General features: G+C 48.4%; 1 protein-coding gene across 1 annotated transcript in view; it reads right to left on the minus strand.

Annotated features, from left to right (window-relative positions):
- Positions 1-19,172, minus strand: part of SORL1 (sortilin related receptor 1) — a 168,643-nt gene that overhangs the window by 28,294 nt on the left and 121,177 nt on the right. The window contains exons 26-32 of the mRNA XM_078432861.2: positions 14,208-14,333; positions 11,108-11,215; positions 9,239-9,370; positions 7,551-7,682; positions 6,436-6,570; positions 5,528-5,683; positions 1,009-1,158 (exon numbers count right to left, since the gene is read on the minus strand). Of these exons, the coding sequence (XP_078288987.2) occupies positions 1,009-1,158; positions 5,528-5,683; positions 6,436-6,570; positions 7,551-7,682; positions 9,239-9,370; positions 11,108-11,215; positions 14,208-14,333 (939 nt within the window). The remainder of the gene's footprint in view (positions 1-1,008; positions 1,159-5,527; positions 5,684-6,435; positions 6,571-7,550; positions 7,683-9,238; positions 9,371-11,107; positions 11,216-14,207; positions 14,334-19,172) is intronic.

The following is a 19,172-nucleotide window of genomic DNA, read 5'->3' on the forward strand; positions in this document are numbered from 1 at the left end:
TCTCAACATTGTTAAAGTGGCAAAATGTAGGTTTTAGAAACTGAGAATCTAGTTGCTATTAATCTGTGAAGATTCCTAAACTGATAACAAATGATTAACAAGCACTTAGAACAGAATGCAGTGGCCTTCAGGGACCAGCTTTTCTGAGAAGAATCATGCCATACTAATCTCATTTCCTTTTTTTTTTTTTTTTAAGCTTATTTATTCTGAGAGAGAGAGAGCGAGCATGAGCGGAGGGGCAGAGACAGAGGGAAAGAGAGAATCTCAAGCAGGTCCTGTAACACCAGCCCAGAGCCTTGATGCAGGGCTCCAACCCACGAACCATGAGATCATGACCTGAGCTGAAACCAACCATCTCAGATGCTTAACTGACTGAGCCACCCAGGCACTCCTCCTTTCCTTTTTTGATAGGGTTCTCGGATGAATGGATTGGGGAGAATTGGAGACAAAGCACATTTTTATTTTAAGGCTCTTAACTAGGCAACATCCTTATGAATAAGGCCAATTTGGAACAGGTTAAATAAACTTATTTAAAGAATACCAACGAGGGGATGCCTGGGTGGCTCAGTTGGTTGAGTGTCCAACTCTTGATTTTGGCTCAGGTCACGAGCTCACCATTCATGGGATTGAGCCCTGTGTTGGGCCCTGTGCTGCCAGCGCAGAGCCTGCTCGAAATTCTCTCTCTCCCTTTCTCTCTACCCTTCCAACCCCCTCCCCAACTTGCGTCAGCACTCTCTTTCTCTCAAAATAAATAAATAAACTTAAAAAGAAAAAAAAAAGAATACCAATCAATGAGTTAATCTCACCCAGGAGGAAGGTCCTACTGCACTTCTCTGTTGATTATTTTCAATGTTCATCTTACCGTGTGGCTGTTTCATTTGGGCCGAAACGCTCCTGCTATCATTTGGGGGAGTGTGGGATTAATCTGCCCTGTTCTTTTCATGTCCCAAAGGCCCATCTGCATTTTACACTATTCCCTATTTAGCGTCTCCCTCTGAGACTACTCACGGCAGTTGGCCTCGTCCTGGCCGTCCTGGCAATCCTGGTGGCCATCACAGCGCTTCCAGTTGGGGATACACTTCTTTGGCTGGCGGCACTCGAATTCAAATCGGTCACAGCGCCCACGCTGAGTGGGAGTAGAGGCAGCAGTGACATTTGCTGGAAGAAGAGGTTGGTTTTTTTTTTTTTTTAAATTCACTTTTCAGTACTGAGGGACCCGGTCAGCAAGAGCAACCAACTCGACGTGTTAGGAAATTTAGGAAATGACAGTGCTTTGGGAATTACGATGGGGGCCTGGAGACAAAGGTGAGCTCTGGATATGGAAGGCGGATCAACCAGACGTGGGCATCTAACTTTGGAAGGTGGATGTAGACAATGTGCAGGGTAAAAAGGGCTGGTCAGGCCTAGCTAAGAGCAAGAATGCTGTACTGAAGAAAGGGGTTAAACTCACAGATTGCTGGATGCGAGGACCCTGGTCCCCTTCCTCATAAACCGTGGCAGTGACACCTTTATTCTCTAGGCAGTAGATTACTGTAAAAACTCTTCTCTAGGGCAACTGACCAGCCTCGGGGACAAACCCTCAAGTAACCCCAACTCTTGTTGGGGATCAGGAGTTCCCCAACAAACAGCCCAAGCATGAAACTCAAAGCTGTGGGGAGTCTCTTGGCAGTGTTTTCGTCCCCAGCCTTAAACACAAGCAAACACCCCAGGATTATGTGGGCAAAACCTTTGACATGAAAGACAGAAACCAGTGTGGACCCTCTTCCCTCCTGATAAAGAAAATCTGGAGGAAACAGAGATTTTGTAAGAAGAAAACTTCAAAAAATAAATATCCTTAATATGCTCAGAATGAAAGAATATAGATTTCTGCATGAAAAAAAGACAAGATGCCATGAAAAAGGAACAGTACTAGAAATTTTAAATCTCTTAAGATTAAAAACCATGGTAACTGACATGGAAAACTCAGTAGTAGAGCTGAAAGATAGGGTGAGTCTTCCAGAAAACAGAAAAAGAGAGAGAGAGAGAGAGAGAGAAAGAAATTTAAAAAAATAGAAAAAGAGGACCACGTCAGTAGATCTAATGCAGGAATGACATGAGTTCCCGGAAAAGAAAACAGAAGAGAAAATACCATTAATGGAATATTTCAAGGAAAACTCTCCAAACTCAAATACATAAATTTGAAGAATAAAGGAGCCTATCAGCGTCCATCCACCACTCTGGATGGAAAGGGACCTGCATCAAAGCACATCGTTGTGAGATTTCAAAACACTGGAGCCAAAGGGAATACCTTACAAGCTTCCAGAGAGTTAAAAAATGAACAAACAAACAAACATGCAACATGTAAAAGATCAAAATCAAAATGACTTTGAATTTCCCAAGAGCGGTTCAACAGCAGGGGAGCCAAATTCTTAAGGAGAATTACTGACAACATAAAATTCCAAGCCCGGACCAACAATCATCAACCACATCTGAAGACAGAAGAAAAACACTGTTAGATAAGCAAGACCTCAATGATACCTCCCACGTTCCCTTTCTTGAGAACGTTCTGGAAAATGTGCTCTACCAAAAAGTGGGATTGAACGGGAAAGGGAGGGGAGGGGAGAAATCTAGGATACAGAAAATAGAAGCTCCAACATGAGAGAAGTAAAACAAGTCCTTAGGATGGAGAAAACATGTCCCACAAGGCACCTGTGGCCCAGGCATCGACAGCAACAGGCACAACAAATCCAAGCAGCAAACTCAGGGGACATACACGTTGAAGGCTATCCTCTCTGTGTCCTCGGCCACTGTGCCACCACATGCATCTGGCAAAACTACCAGAGGGTGTACTCCAACAACATAAGGGAGTAAACCGAGAAAAGCAAAACACGAGACCCAGGAAGCAGCGAATCTAAACCAGGAGAAAGGCAAGGAGAATCCCAAAGAGGGCAGTGAAGGCCCAGGGGAGGGGCACGCAGGGGGCCTGGAGACCCCTGGGCCCAGAAAGGGAGATCTAGGCCATTAGAAGGAAAATTGCCCAGAGAAACACTGGGGCTGAGAAATCACTGATACGGTGACCTTGGGGAGAGTTACCCTCAGAGGTCATGAAGAGAGAGAGAGCGTTAGCAAACATCACACGATAACCTGAGCTAACAAACACAACAACAAAAACCAGTTACTAACTCTGGGATATTGGGCTCATTCCATGGTTTTAACTGGGTTTTCAAGGGGGCCTCTCCTACCCCCAGAACCACTCTGCGAAAACAGGGTGCATGAGGAAAAGCAGTAAAATATGAGGCTAGAAAGCCAGGCCAAGGCACATCACACAGCACTACTGCTTGGACAGTGAGGGGGCCGCTAGAAGGTTCCAAACTGGGGAGGACAAGATCATGCATCAATATACGGCCTCTCGGAAGGTACACCGAAAACGGGAGAGACACAAAACCCCGAGACCGGTTAGGAGACTTGCAATAAAGAAACCAGATCTGAGAGCTGGAGACAACCTGAATTAAATTTGCACTGATGACGTACATGCAAAAGAAATCACAGAAGTTGAATGGAAAATCCAAATAGGAATCTGCTCACTGGATTAAGCAGAATTTGCTAGAGTCTGTTAACACCCTGCTCAGAGTTCTGATAACCAAAAGACAATTGTGAGAGAAGGAGAATCGAGACACTCACTAACCAGATAGCTGGGTCTTGGGGGCCAAGGACAGAGATTTAAAAATTTTTTTTTTTTTTTTTTTTTTTTTTTACAATTTGTTTTGAGGAACGTTTTTGGGACACTAACTATTTGCCTATTACTGTAATAGGCAAAGTGGGGATTCCAAGCGGCATGCAGCACGATCCCCAAAAATACAAGGTCCACAGAATCGCTTGGGAGGAAAGATTCCCACACGTGAAATGACCAGGAAGCAGCACATGACAGATCATAGTGAGGGATCAAAAGGACAATGGGTAAACGTGAGACTGGAAAAGAGATCAATATCAACTATATCAATTACAGGACTCGGTGAAAGCCCCATGGTGGTGGCCTTGTGACGGAAAATGATGGTGTACTTGTTCCAAGAATCTCAAACTTTAGTGAACGTACAGGTCACATGGGGAGCTCCTGAGCTCCACACAGAAATCCTAATTCTGTATTTTTTACAAACACCCCAAGTGCGGGGCGCCTGGGTGGCTCAGTAGGTTGGGCGTCTGACTTCAGCTCAGGTCATGCTCTCACACCTCGTGAGTTCGAGCCCTGCGTTGGGCTCTGTGCTGACAGCTCAGAGCCTGGAACCTGCTTTGGGTTCTGTGTCTCCCTCTCTCTCTGTCTCTCCCCTGCCCATGCTCTGTCTCTCTCTCTATATCTCTTAAAATTCAATAAACGTTTAAAAAAATTGAAAACTATATTTAAAAAAAAAAAACACCCCAAGTGATTCCCTTACAGGTGGTCTTTGTTCCATACTTTCTTTGATAAATACGGAGGGCGTATCAAGGTCTCTTTTAGCTGCAAAATCCATGCCTCCCTTTGCCGTGATGGATGGTGGGTTTCATGGGGGGTGGGGGGGAGTAGGAGGAGGACAAGGTCAAGGAGGACAGAGGTCTCTGGTGAGGCAGAAACCCTGCTGAAACAATATCAGCAGAGAAGAAGCAGGTCTTTCCAGACAGGATGAGAAGGAGGAACCCAGCTTGGCAGAGGTGCGAAGCAATGGCAGGCAAGGAAGGGTCTTGAAAATAAGACTCAAGGACAATACATTTCATATATTGAAAAATTAAAAAAAAAATAAAATAAAAAAATAAAAAGAAAAGAAAAGAAGACTCAAGGGTTGGGATCTATCTTCGGGACAAGAGGAAACCACTGATGATGTTAAACAGTGAAGCAATGGGACGGATGAGTCTTAAAGGAGGAAAATGAGTGTTGACCTAGAAGTTTGCTAGGCAAAGGATTTGCGAAGCATGGCGGACAACTGTCTATTTTCTCATTATAAACTGAATTTGCAACAGAATCCGGTTGAGGAAAGAACACAGCACCCTTACCTCTGTCCTGCCTGCAGTTAAGGGCATGCACTAGACAGGGGGTCTCAGGGTTTACCCCCGCCTCCAGCAACGTGGTTTACTGCCCACACCTTCAGAGGCCTCTCTGCGTTGGGCCACTAGATGGCAGTGCTTACCCTCCTTTAGTAGGAGGGCCTCCAGCTAGTGGGCAGGAAAGTCGGACTCTCCCCTGGAGAGTGTTAACACACACAAATATTTTCCCTATAATTCCCATTCTAATTTCCTGTGTAGAAGGAAGCAAAGGTGGCCCAACCACAGCCAGGGTGGAAAGCAAGGTGGCTGGCCTCTTCGTGCAGGAAGATCAAAAGGCGGTTATAGGAGACGAGACACTCCAGTCCCAAGTTCCACGGGTCTCCCTGCTCTGGAGGTGAGCAGCAGCCTGGCCACCGAGCACAGGGTCCCAGGAGGCAGGGGAAACCGAGCCCGGCGACGCCGCGCCCAGGGCGTACCCCTGAGGCCCTGCTCCACAGAAGCAGGTGCCACGGGAGAGGGCAGGGCCGGCACTCACCAGGCGAGGGGCAGGCTTCCTCGTCTGAGCCATCGGCACAATCTCGGTACCCATCACATACCCAGCTGTCCATCACGCACGCCCCACTGCTGCAGCGGTAGTAATTGGGCAGACACGTGGAGGGCCCGGGAGTCGGGGAGGGAAGAACGTGTGAATCTGAGCGAAACACAAGCAAGCGAGGAAACCCAGAGTGTTACGGGAAGCCGTGACCTCCAACCGCACATTTCTACTGGGGCATCAGAACGGACGGCAATCTTTTCCCTTTGTTGAGGCAGATGCACCTATCCTATCGTGCTTGCTTTGGGCTAATATTCGAACGAGTTTGCTCTTACTCAATAGGGGCTCAGTGCCTTTGCAGGCTGACGGAGGGCAGGTGACTCAGAACGCACAGGGAGGGTGAGAGAGCTCATCCCACGGAGGCTGAACGCTGTTCTGGTGAAAAGTCAACTACAGCACCCCCCTGAGACCCAGTTCCGACGTGAGAACGCCAGAAGGGAAGGGAAGGTAACGAGCTCGCGTTCCACACCAGTGCTTCTCAGATGTAGTGAGGCACACTCGTCACCCGCAGGCCTTGTTAAAATGCAGATTCTGACTCAAAGGCAGCCTGGGGTGGGGTCAGACACTGCATCTCTAACAAGCCCCAAGCAGATGCGGAGGCCGCATCCTGCAGCAGCCAGGCTGCAGAGAGCTTTCCGGGGCCTGCAAAATACCTAGAAACCGGAGGAACCAGCCACACTGGTTTTCAAAGTGGGAGAGGACAGAAAAGAACTCAGAGAGTTATTACCCAACCCCCACCCCGGATCACTGAACCGGCCTGACAGTGAGGAGACAGAACGACGTTCTGTGCAGAAAGGTGGAAGGCAGTGTGCTGGTGACTCCTGGGCATGGGGCTGCCTCAGGACCCTTACCTCCACAGTCCTTCTCATCAGACCAGTCCTCACAGTCGTTCTCCCTGTCACACTTCCACCTGTTGGGGATGCAGTGGCCATTCTCACACTGGAACTCGAAGTAGCGGGAGCAGTTTGGGGCTTCTGTGGGGTTTTCTGGGGGAGAGGAACCACACAGTCAGTCACTAGCCCGGCACTAGGCGTGGACATAAAGGCCAAACAGATACCCAGGTCCCAGGGCAGCCTGCACAACCCTACCAGATACGGCGGGCAGCCAAAAAGATACATATCCGCAAACAGAAGCCCGTCTTCCCGGATCCCAACTCGTGCTTCGCTGAACTAGGCTTCTGTATCTTACAAATAACGCCCGACTTTTTGACACTTTACCAAAGGGATGACCTAACTAGTGACGATGCCCCAACAAGGACAAAGACTCTATTAAGTCGCAGAATCTGTTCACTTATACGTGGAACTTAAGACACATGACAGATGAACGTAGGGGAAGGGAAGGAAAAATAAGATAAAGACAGAAAGGGAGGCAAACCATAAGAGACTCTTAAATGCAGAGAACAAAACCGAGGGCCGCTGAAGGGATTGTGGGTGGGCAGATGGGCTAAATGGGTCGGGGGCATTAAGGAAGACACTTGTTGGGATGAGCACTGGGTGTCACGTGTAAGAGATGAATCACTGGGTTCTACTCCTGAAGCCAAGACTACCCTGTATGTTAACTACCTGGAATTTAAATTTAAGGAAAAAAGAAAAACCCAAAACTGTGAAATCTGTAACTTTTCCTGGGGAGAGAGAAGTGTGCTCTGAAATATTTACCATAATTCCTCTACCATATTCCTTAGACATAATGTGAACTTCCCAGCTGGGGAAAGAGAAGGAATGGGCATAAACATTCTCCCCCCACCCCCCGGACCCCGACCGGGCCCCCAACACTTCCTGGGGGGCAGGCTGCCACCTCAAGACTCGATTCCTTACATGGAGACTCGCTTGCCAGCTGGCAGGAACGAGTGCTGAGGACGGAGAAGGCAGAGCCTGCGTGGGAGTGTGCTGAGCGTGGCCCTCCTTGACCACAGGAGTCGCCATGACCCGGAGGCTAGGGACAGGAGGCTGGAGGCCCGAGATCTTACCGCAGTTGGCTTCGTCAGAGTAGTCGCCGCAATCGTCCATGCCGTCGCATTTCCAAATCAAGCTGACACACACTCCGTTTTGGCACTGGAAACTGAACTCATCGCACACCTTGTGGAACTCAGGGTCTTGGGCTAGGTAGGGAAGAAGGTTCCAGGTTACTGCCACACCGACGAGTTCGAAGGAGTGCCCCCACTTGGAAACAAGAGGGAAGGGCAAACGTCCTCCTCCAAGAGACAGACCAGCCACCGGCCGCCTTGACAGCAAAAGCCAACCGATGGCCTCACCCCCCACCCCGCCTGCTCAGACGGTGACTGTACTCGGAAACGGGGTCTTTGAAGAGGTGACGAAGTGAGGGGCGCCTGGGTGGCTCAGTCGGTGGGGCGTCCGGCTTCGGCTCAGGTCATGATCTCGCGGTTCGTGAGTTCGAGCCCCACGTCGGGCTCTGTGCTGACAGTTCAGAGCCTGGAGCCTGTTTCAGATTCTGTGTCTCCCCCTCTCTCTGTACCTCCCCCCACTCCCACTCTGTTTTCTCTCTCCCTCTCTCTCGCAAATCAATAAGTCACATTAGGGACACCTGGGTAGCTCGGTCAGTTAAGCGTCCGACTCTTGATTTCAGCTCAGGTCAGGTTATGATCTCATGGTTGGTGAGTTCGAGCCCCACGTCAGGCTCTGCACTGACAGTGTAGAATCTGCGTGGGATTCTCACTCTCTCTCTCTCTGTCCCTCTTCCCACTCGTGCTTGCTCTCTCTCTCTCTCTCTCAAAAATAAATTATTTAAAAAAAAAAAAAAAAAGAAGTGATGAAGTTACAGTGACGTCATTAGGGTGGACCCTAATCTACTAAGACTGGTGTCCTTAGAAGAAAAGGAAAGCAAGACACGGGTAGGCACGGTGAGGAGACCACGTGAGGGAGAAGGCAGCCATCAGCAAGCCATGGAAGAGAGCCTCAGAAGAACCAATCCTCCTGACATCTTGACCTCAAACTTGTGGCCTCTGGACGGTCAGGAAACACTTTTCTGTGGTTTTGAGCCACCCAGTCTGTGGGCTTCTGTGATGGTGGCCAGAGCTGACTAGAATGAGTACCTACCACAGGCAGGGCCCTGTTTTAAGAAGGGGGCTACAGGGGCACCTGGGTGGCTCAGTCAGTTGAGCTCCTGACCCTTGGTTTCGGCTCGGGTCATGATCTCACGGTTTGTGGGTTCAAGCCCCGAGTCAAGCTTGGGATTCTTTCTCTCTGCCCGCCCCCCGCCCACTCGCACTGTCTCTGTCTCTCTCAAAAGAAATACACTTAAGAAAATGGGGCTACAGCAGTGAACAAACCAAAGGCCCTGTTCTCGTGAAGCCCACATTCCGGCAGGGGGAGACAGGCAGGCAAATAAATACACAGCGTGCCAAGGGCTGACTAGTGCCGGGAAGGCCACAGGAGCAAGATAAGGACGCTACAGAGCGATGGGCCGTGGGAAAGGCCTGTCGGAGAAGGTCCCGCTTGGGCCAAGACCTCGGACCTTCGGCGCCTCCCCCTTATACGTATACCAACGACCAAAAAGCAACACTTCTGAAGCCACAAAGGTAAGTCTTTCTCAGGAAGGGCAAGATTGGGCACTCGAGCAAGACCTGTAAACCTGAGTGGCCCGCTCCCCCCAGAGTGTCTCCAGTGGCTCGGGCACCTCCCCATCCAGCCCACTCACAGCATCCCGCGAACGTCGCGTCCTCGTCTGAGCCGTCGCGGCACTGGACGATCCCGTCACACACCATCGAGTGGAAAAGGCACTGCTGGCGGTTCTTGCAGACAAAGTCCATGAAGCGCGTGCACAGGGGCTCTGGAAGGGGCCCGGGGAGGGGAGAAGGCGTCAGCAATTCAGGACTGGTGGGGCCCTCCCCGGCCCTGAGCGGATGCTCCCGGACGCGCGCGCATTCAGGAAACAGTCACAAGAGGCATCATTTATTGCGCACTTCCTATGTGCCGAGCCCTGGGTGAGAGCACCTGACACGGAAGTACATTAAACTCTGAGGACAATGTTATGAGAGATCTTAGTGTCCTGTTTTCCAAATGAGATCTTCATCACCACACAGAACATGGACTCTCGGGGCGCCTGGGTGGCCCAGTCGTTTGAACGTCCGACTTCGGCTCAGGTCATGATCTCACGGTTGGTGAGTTCGAGCCCCATATCGGGCTCTGTGCTGACAGCTCAGAGCCTGGAGCCTGCTTAGGATTCTGTGTCTCCTCTCTCTCTCTCTCTGCCCCTCCCTGGCTTTGTTCTCTCTCTTACCAAAATAAATAAACGTTTAAAAAAAAAAAAAAAAAGAAAGAAAGAAAAAAGAATATGGACTCTCTACTACTGTTTCTATAAAGGACCGGTGTTATGGATGGAATTATACCCCCGACGATGCGTATGTTAAAGCCCTAATCCCCGGTGTAACTGTATTTGGAGACAGAACCCCTTTTAAATGCCTTTAAAGAGGTCATTAAGGTTAAAGGAATTCATGTGGGTGGGGCCCTGGCCCAGTGTGGGCGGTGGCCTCCTAGGAAGAGACACCCGGGACGCAGGCGCAGACAAAATGCCATTGAGGACACAGCAAGGAGATGGCCTTTGGACTTGAACGGCAGCATCAGCCTGTCCCTGGGTCTCCAGCCTGCCAGCCTACCCTGCAGATTTCGGAACTCACCAGCCTTCAAAACTGCATGAGCTGATTCCTGAAAAGAAATCTCTCTGTATAGGACACACACGTCCTACTGGTTCTGTTTTCCTGGAGCACGGGGAGTGGCACAACCAGGGGGCAAGCTCGAAAGGTTCTGAGAGTCATACAGTCTCTACCACAACCACTCCACTCTGCTACAGTTGCATGGAAGCAGCAGGAGTGTCTGTGTTTACAGCAAACTTCAGTTAATAGGACAGGCCACGTACGGGCTGGCTTTCCGCCCCCAAGGCCCGACTGCCACCCCTCCACTATTACATCAGTTCTGAACCTGGAATGCCCATCACAAACACCTGGGGCACTTTTTAAAGGTCCTGATGCTTACGGGGCGCCCTGGTGGCTCAGTCGCTTAAGCGTCCCACTTCGGCTCGGGTCACGATCTCGCGGTTCGTGACTTCGAGCCCCGCGTCGGGCTCTGTGCTGACAGCTCAGAGCCTGGAGCCCGCTTCTGCGTCTCCCTCTCTCTCTGCCCCTTCCCTACTCGTTCTCTCTCTCTCTCTCTCTCTCTCTCTCTCTCAAAAATAAGTAAACGTTAAAAAAAAAAATCCCCACGCTCAGGTCATGCTCTAGAATTACATCAGAAATCTAGGGTTGGGAGGGATGGACCCAGGCAAAGCACACTCAGGCAGGAGCACCAGTGACCCGAGACAACCTCTACGAGTAGAAAGGAAACGGAGGGTAAGAGGGTCCCCCGGCCAAAAATGGTACCCGAGCGACAGTCAGCAACAGGGGAGTAGGAGAAGTAAGCATTCAGTTCCAAACAATGGGCCAATCCCCAAACACACTGCGAAGAAGCGACAAGGTTCGCCGAGCTACAACCTCTTCCACGATCGCCCCGCCGCTGCCGGGAGGGGACTCACCGCAGTGCTGCTCGTCAGAGCCATCCGAGCAGTCCCGCAGACCGTCACAATGCTTGCTGGAGGGGATGCAGGTGCCGTTCGGGCAGCGGAAGCCGTTACACTTCTTCTCTGAAATGCAATCCGACAACGGAGGGAAATGACGGAGAGGAAACAGGCAGGCATGCACGCCCATCGCGGGGGGCAGGGGAGAAGGGGACGGGTCTGTACCACCCCTCAGGAGGGTGGGAGATGGGCAACGGCTGTCCCGATTGCAAGTGTACGCGCCTTGAGCCGGCCATGCCGTTGGAAAAACGCCATCTGCCCAGACAAGTGGAAAATCGGGTAGGTATAAGTCTATTCACCGCAACACTCTTTGCAATACCCTGAGGACCACATACGCGTCCCTCAACAGGGGACTCTGTAAGACCTTGCTGTACGTACAACCGGAGCACCAGATTGTTACAAAGGGACTGAAGAAGTAGTTAGTACTCTGTAAAAATGTGTCCTAGATACACAGTTGTGTGAAAAAAAAAACCAAGGTGAGAAACAACACACATAGCATATGACTCGTGTAAAACAGTGCAAGAATACACACTATATTTAAACGTGCACATACGCACAAAAACATCCTACAAGGGTCTCCAACCAAAGTTTCCTACACGGACAGGGTGAGAGTCCGGCAGATGGGGAGAGAAATGTTTACCCCCACACCTCGTGATACTTTTTTCCATTTTGAACCTGTTACCTACTCAAAAAACGGAGTATATATTTTCAAGAAAAGCTTCGGTGAATGAAAAAAAAAGAAAAGGAGGAGCTGAATCCTGATTATAAACCCTGGTCTTTTAAAGCTCTCATAAATCACCATCTTAATTCTTCAGGAATTCTAAGCCAAAGCCCTTTGGACAAAGTCCATCCTAGAAATGTTAAGAATCTTAGGTTTTACACTTAGCAGAGAATTCTTAGTATGAGGTAACCCTTTCTCATGAACACAGAGCTGCTGCTGGCCATTAGGCTTAATTGTAAGTTCTAGCACGTGAGTCACGGGCCACTGCAAACCCAACTCTTAGGAGAATGGCTCCGGGAGGGGCATGTGTCAGGCAAGAAAATGTGTTTTCATCCTCTAAAAAGCCATCATGCCTAGGAAATTATTCTAAGGACATCAAACAGAAACAGTAAGTGAGTACCATGAGTCAGGGAAATATTTAATGCCGCTAAGTATAAAAGCTTTCTATAAAAGTATAGAATTAAAATCACACGAGACAAACTCCCATTCATTATTACATTAGTGAAAACAACTAAAGAGATAAAATGTAAGATCAAGGGAGACTTGGGGAAACATACACTATGTTACTGATAGAGATGCTTCTGGCATAATCACTCGGAAATGCAATATGGCGACACTTAATGAGAATCATGAAAACACATCAGAACCCTTGACCCAGCAATTCCATACTGAGAAAACATATCATAACGAGTACCTTCAAGAAAAACTAAACCTTCGTTTCCAAAGAAGTGAATAATTTCACTACGTATGACAGTGTAAAATTAAAAACACGCTAATGCCCGACCAGGAAGCAACCAAGTAAACCACGTCAGAGAAATACAAAGTGAATATGCATCTGCCATGAAAATGCTAACTACAGAAAAATACAGATAGAGGCAAACATCTTTGTTTAATATGGTGACATGAGAGGAACAGAGTATGTGACGTGCAGACAATGACTACCATCCCATGAAGATCCGGAACGTATGGTGTAAAATAACAGGAAATATATAGATCTATTGGTCTCTGCCCCTGGTTAGTGGCACAGAGCTCTTAAACCCGTATCATTTCCTAGGTGACAGGAGTGTCCTTTGTTCTAATGGGGCGACTCTGGGTAGACTCCTGTGTAGCTTTAGGATAGGGGCTGATCACCAGAAAAACCATGCCATGACCAGAGGCTTGCAACTTTGAACCCCACTCCCCATCCTCCAGGAAGGGCCAAGGGCTAGAGACAGCTAATGATCAGTCATGCCTATGCCGTAAAGCCTCCATAAACATCCACAAGTATGGGGCTCAGAGAGCTTCCAGGCTGCTGAGCACAGAGAGGCTGGAGAAGTGACAGGTCTGGACAGGGCACGGAAGTTCCACATCCCTTTCCTGTACCTTGCCCTACGCGTACCTTCCATCAGGACGTTCATTCTGTCCTTTTTCAATCAAGTAGGAAATGCGCTTCCCTGAATTCTGTGAGCCATTCTAGCAAATCGATGAACCCAAGGGAGGGGACGTGGGAATGTGGATTTATGGCCGGTCGGTCAGAAGTTCAGGTGGCAATTTGAGGCTTGTGACTGGCATCTGAAGTCGGGGGGGCGGCGTTGGGGACCAAACCCTTCCCCTGTAAGGTCTCACACTATCCCAAGGAAGACAAAGTAAGGAATGAATTAACTGTGGGACACCCAGCTGGTACTGAAGAATTGCTTAGTGTGGAAAACACACATTTGGTGGCCAAGAAATGTTGAAGTATTCTGTGAGCAGAATATTGAGAGCAGAGGAGAAACACGGGGGGTTGGTTTCTGACAGACGTTATAGAGAAAAGGATAAGGAGAGGGAACCTTAAAGATATCTGGTATCAAAGAGGATTTCATACGTTGTGTTCGTGTCAGAGCTATTTTGTGAAGGTAACTGATGACCTCGGAATTCTCTTCTAAATCACTTATGCTGAAAATGTTCTACCTTCGGGGAAGGGTCCATTTTACCAAAGGACCATAACAGAGAACTCTCAGTCATAAAATAGGCTATTTATAGAGAAACCGTTGGCTAAGTTCTGGCAGAACCCTGGCAATTTCCGTCCTTGGTGACTGCAGTTAGCACTCTGGGTGCGTTCATTGGTTTCCACTGCTTTGCTTCAAAGCCGCGATGGAAAAGCAATGAGGCCAAACGGCTTGCCTGACAACGAAGACCGTATCACACACCCCTTTAAGTCCTGCGCGATGCCATACGGAACCTGGGCGGGCTTCTTTGGTTGTCAGAGTGGGCAGAGAGGAACGGTGGAGCAGGACTCCCCGGCCCATCTGTGGCCTCTTTTCCCGACCAGCAGACACCGGGGAAGCTCCAGGGGAAGGCTGGAGCGTTTGCACTTACCGCACTTCACGGGATCCTCATCAGAACCGTCCTGGCAATCCATGTCGCCGTCACACGCCCACCGCTGGGGGATACAGTGCCCGTTGTGACACTGGAAGTTGGAGGCTTCGCAGGTGTGGTAGATGGCTTCCGGCAAAAGGGGAGAGAGAGCGTGTGAATGCCGCCCTCACGGCCGCTCCCCCACCAACCGCCCAGGGGCTGACTAAAGAGACACCGCACTGGGTCAAAAGGTACGCGTGGGGAGCACCCGAGCTCCTCCCTGGCCAGGAGCTAGGCACCCGGGGCCGCCCTGAAGGTGGGGGGCAGCCTCCTGATGAAGCAATCGCTTGGCTCTGTGGGTCTGGAAATGTTATACAAGTGCCGATGTACACACGTTAAAAACAACAACCAGAAAAATCATTTGCTTTTCACAACCACCTACGATGTAAGGATTATTCCCCGTCCACAGGTGAGAAACAGCCTCAGAGAAATGAAGAAACTCGCCCACGTTCACAAAGACGATTAAGTAATGGCTCCAGGGCTATCCCAGCCCACAGCCTGTGCTGCCCCTGCTCCGTCTTGCCACTTCATCTTCTCCCATAAACCCACCCACTCATGCAGATTCTGTGGGACAAGGAGAGGCGGCGGGTGCTCAGGAGACTGGCCCTAGACCCGGTCCAGCCACTGTGCGGGGGCCTCAGTCTCATCATCGATGCTGACACATAAGGACCCTGGTCGGCTCTGACAGGCTGTCATTTTATAATTCTAAACCAACTACCCAATTTCAGATGGGGAAAACCTCAGCTCCAAAGGGCACAGAAGATTTATCCAGGCTCACAAAGAAAAGGTCCCAGGACCTCCCAGACTCGTCTAACTTTCTCAACAGTCAGGAGTGACATCCACCAGACAACAATAAATACGTGGTGTCCCCGACAATCATTTCAAAAGAGGCAAGTAGAACAGAGCTATTGTTATAACTGAACAGCCCTAGCTGCATACGTGGGCTGAGGCCACCTGGAAGTCCTTTAGCAACTTCTCGAAGGCCTGATCAAAGGCTGGTTCAGACGCAGAATGAGTGCCTTGAACCCAACCAACACGACTAACCACCTTCTCCATGAGAGTTGCCCTTCCTCCACTGAAACAGAAAGCCGCTTGTGTCTGTTCATGGCCGAATGAAAGCCAGGCCTGGCCTTTTTGACAACTGACATAAAATAATACCACCGAGATAGATGAGCCCTCTGTTAGTTGAACTGTGTGGACAGGATGTCTGCGCAACCCAGGAGGCAAGACAAACAAAAGTGGGTTCCTGAGTGCATACTGTAGTTATTTATTCAATCAAGATGGTTGGCAACTGCTACTCAAGGGTTGGGAAAATTGGCTTCCAACGCCCTCGAGAATTTCTACTGAATTTGAGGCTATTTTTTGCAGCAGTCGGAAATACAAAGAACCTGATCTTTCAAGCCACTTTAACACAAGTGGTGGTCCATTATCTGCTGTCTTCCTCTCTCTCTGAAGACCAAGGATATATGCGTAGCATGCAAACAGGTCTACAGGAAGTTTCAATATTTTACAACCTTTGGTACAAGGAATCCATTAAACATCTTTTTTTAAAATATACTTATCTGGTAAGAGGAATAACAGGGTACATGATTTTTTGCCCCAGTAAACAGCCATTGCCTGGAATACTTTTTGATCTGTTGGTTTTCCAAGTCTGACAGCCCTTGAAAATATTCCTCAGCAAAGCCTTGCTCACTTTCATAAAATATGCTGCTGCCTAAGCTCATTACCATACTGATCTGCTTGTTATTATTCAGCTTATGCATTTCACTTTTAATTGAAAGCAATTTCAGAGTGCTAATGGAGTTTCCAAATGACCATTCTGGGAGGCATGTCGGAGATCTCCAAAATCCATCACAGGAGCTGCGCTCAGAAAGAATCAGTTTGCACCATTCCATTTTAAGTGGCCAGGTATGAATGCAATGCTTAACACATTCTCTTTTTCTGAATTTTCCCACCTCCTGAGTAACTTATTAGCTCTCTGACACTAAGTGTCTAGTAAATAATACATGTTCAATTAATACTTTTTTTTTTTTAATCACAGGGATAGAAGAGATGGGCTTTAATACAGACTAAAGAACTGGGAAGAAAAATACGAATCTTCACACGGCAGGATTCACTGTGACTATAAGAATGGATGGGCTAATGGGGTAAATGACCATGAAATTAGAGCATCCTGGTTTCTAATAGAGGCCGTTATCCCACACCTTACTCTCTGACTTGGACAGATCTTCTATGACTCAGCAGGACCCTCTGGAATACCCGATGGAAATTATTAACCAAATACAAGTGGGGGGGGGCAGAAGGGATGAATGAATTAATGCGGTAGGAAAGCACTGCCACATTCAACACACAGCACTGGACTATTAGGAAGAGAACGAGGGAACACAAATGAGAATATCAATATAACTTCAATGATTAGTGAAATAAAAGTAATAACGTAAAGCATAAAGAAAAGAGACAGAAATTCGAGATATAAAAAAATACAGTCATGGGGTGCCCAGGGGTGGCTCAGTCAGTTAAGCGTCCAACTTCGGCTCAGGTCATGATCTCACGGATCGTGAGTTTGAGCCCCACATTGGGCTCTTTACCGTCAGCACAGAGCCCACTTTGGATCCTCTCTCTCTGCCCCTCCCCTGTTCTCTCTCTCTCTCTCTCTCTCTCTCTCTCTCTCTCAAAAATAAGCTTAAAAAATGTATATGTAGTCATGGAAATAATAATAGCTCAGGGGATTTGTGAAACAGCCCATTAGATTTAGCTGAAAAGAGAACCGTTGAACTGGAAGAGAAGTCTGAGGAAGTAACCGAGACTATAGACAGTCATAAAGAGTCATAAAGAGACAGGGGATACAAAAACAGGAACCATGAACAACAGAAGGGCACAGTCCAACAAAATGGTTGACAGTAACTGCTGAAGACCAAAGCAGAGAAAGTAGCAAATAGAGCTGAAAAGATCATGGCTGTAGTTCCCCAGAATCGATGAAAAACAAATCCCCAGACCCGAGAAGGAAAACAAGTCTCAAGAGCAGGACAAATAAAAATAATTCCACACCTAGATGGGGGAAGCTGCACACCAACCACAAGACAAACGAATCAACAAGAACCTACAGAGAACTCGAGAGGAAAGAACGTCTGATTGTCGTTTGAACAGATCACCCGACAGGAGAAATCAAATCAACACAGAAGAGGCCAGAAGGAAACAGAATGATTTCGTCAAGATACTTGCGGAAAATTACCACAAACCCAGAAACCCAGATCCATCTGAATTCAGGACTTGAGAGCAGCAAAATAAAGACACGTTTATATAAACAAAACTTAAAAGAGTTTACCACTCACGGACTCCTGCTGCCAAGAAATGGAGAAGGATGTACTCAGAAGGGAGGCATCAGATACAAGAAGCAGTGATAAATGGTTACTAAAATATAATAGCAATGGCTAATATTAGGATTTTTAAAATGTGAAACCAAAATACTAAGTATTTACTGAGTCTGTTAGTCTTGGGACCATGTGCAGAGACTGGAATGCAGGCATTCTGAGGAGAGGCAGATGTTACTACAAAGACACACGAGACGTCTAAGTGTAACCGCTAATACAACAGAAATCAAGTTTAAGTTCAAAATTCCATTCAGGGAGGTGGGGAGAAGGGAATAAAGGAAATTCAATCCCGTGAAAGGAAAAAGCAGGGGGGGAGAAGAGCAAAGACCTTGCACGCAAGCTGAGGCCAACAGGAAGTCAGTCGACCCCGATCTATTTTCCCTGGCTTTGCAGATGACTTAATTTGTTAGGTCAGGAAATGAAGTGACACGCCATACATCCTAATGAGCTCACAGCTGACCGCCATCGATTCGGAGATGACAGGGAAGGAGAATCATCTTTAAATAGCTTTGGAAGAACAGCCATGGGAACAGGGGAGCAGGTGAGGTGCAAACACTCTACATTTTCCCCAGACAGCCCTGCCAGAAAAAAATGAGAGAGGAAAATCAGGAGTCTACGGTGAGCCCACCCATAGAAACGGGTTGATCATTCATCCCGGAAGATCAGCACATGCTGCTGAAACACAAAATTGACTAACGCGGTTGTGCTAACAAGATGTTCAATCATTTTGCAATTTACAAACTGAAATGCCCAAGTGCACCCCTCTAATTTATTACCCAATCATCCACCCAAACCCACAGCTTCCAGACAGCACTCGTGGTTCCTGGGCTGACGGCAATTCCTTCACAGACCTTGGTTTTTCCTCCTTCTGCGGGCCATGCTCATGTTTGGAGAGAAGCATTTTCCTGCAGTGCCCCCAGAACAGAGGTTCAGACACTGACAGATCACACCAGAAAGGACAAAGGGCAAGTTCAGGGTAAGTTTGCAAGGGGACAGAATTTGGTAACATCACAGATCATCCTGTGGGACGACAGGGCATTCGGGGAGGGCCATGTACTCTTTAAGGCCACAGGAGGTCACCTCGAAACTAAGATGACTACAGAAAAGCAGTTGTATAAATTACCAAATTGACAAAAGTTCCCTGAACAGGCACTCTTCCCAGGGGCTGGGCAGTGGGAGAACACAAAGGGGTCAAAGGTCACTTCTGCCCTACAGGAACCAAATCTAAAGCATCACGACACAAGTTGTCTCTATTTACATTTGGGGTCTGATCACATAACCTTCTTTTTATTTGCTTTTACACACTGGTAGGCATGCTTCGAGCTCCCAGATGCTGGGCAGTGTAGGAACCGGTGGGGCACGCTGGGGGCGAGAGAGATTAAGACAGGGGCCTTGGAAGTCCCGCCACAAGAGCCATGATGACAAGTTAACTGCATGAATGACAAGTTAATGCAGTTAACAGTGAATTGAAAACCAAAGCCGAGAAGCAGATCTGCCCTCACCACGACGAAATGGGTACGTGAAACCACCTTAGCCCCATCACTGGAGAGATTTA

The sequence above is a fragment of the Panthera onca genome, chromosome D1 (genome assembly GCF_046562875.1).
Source record: "Panthera onca isolate mPanOnc1 chromosome D1, mPanOnc1 haplotype 2, whole genome shotgun sequence".
In the NCBI taxonomy this organism is placed as follows: Eukaryota; Metazoa; Chordata; class Mammalia; order Carnivora; family Felidae; genus Panthera; species Panthera onca.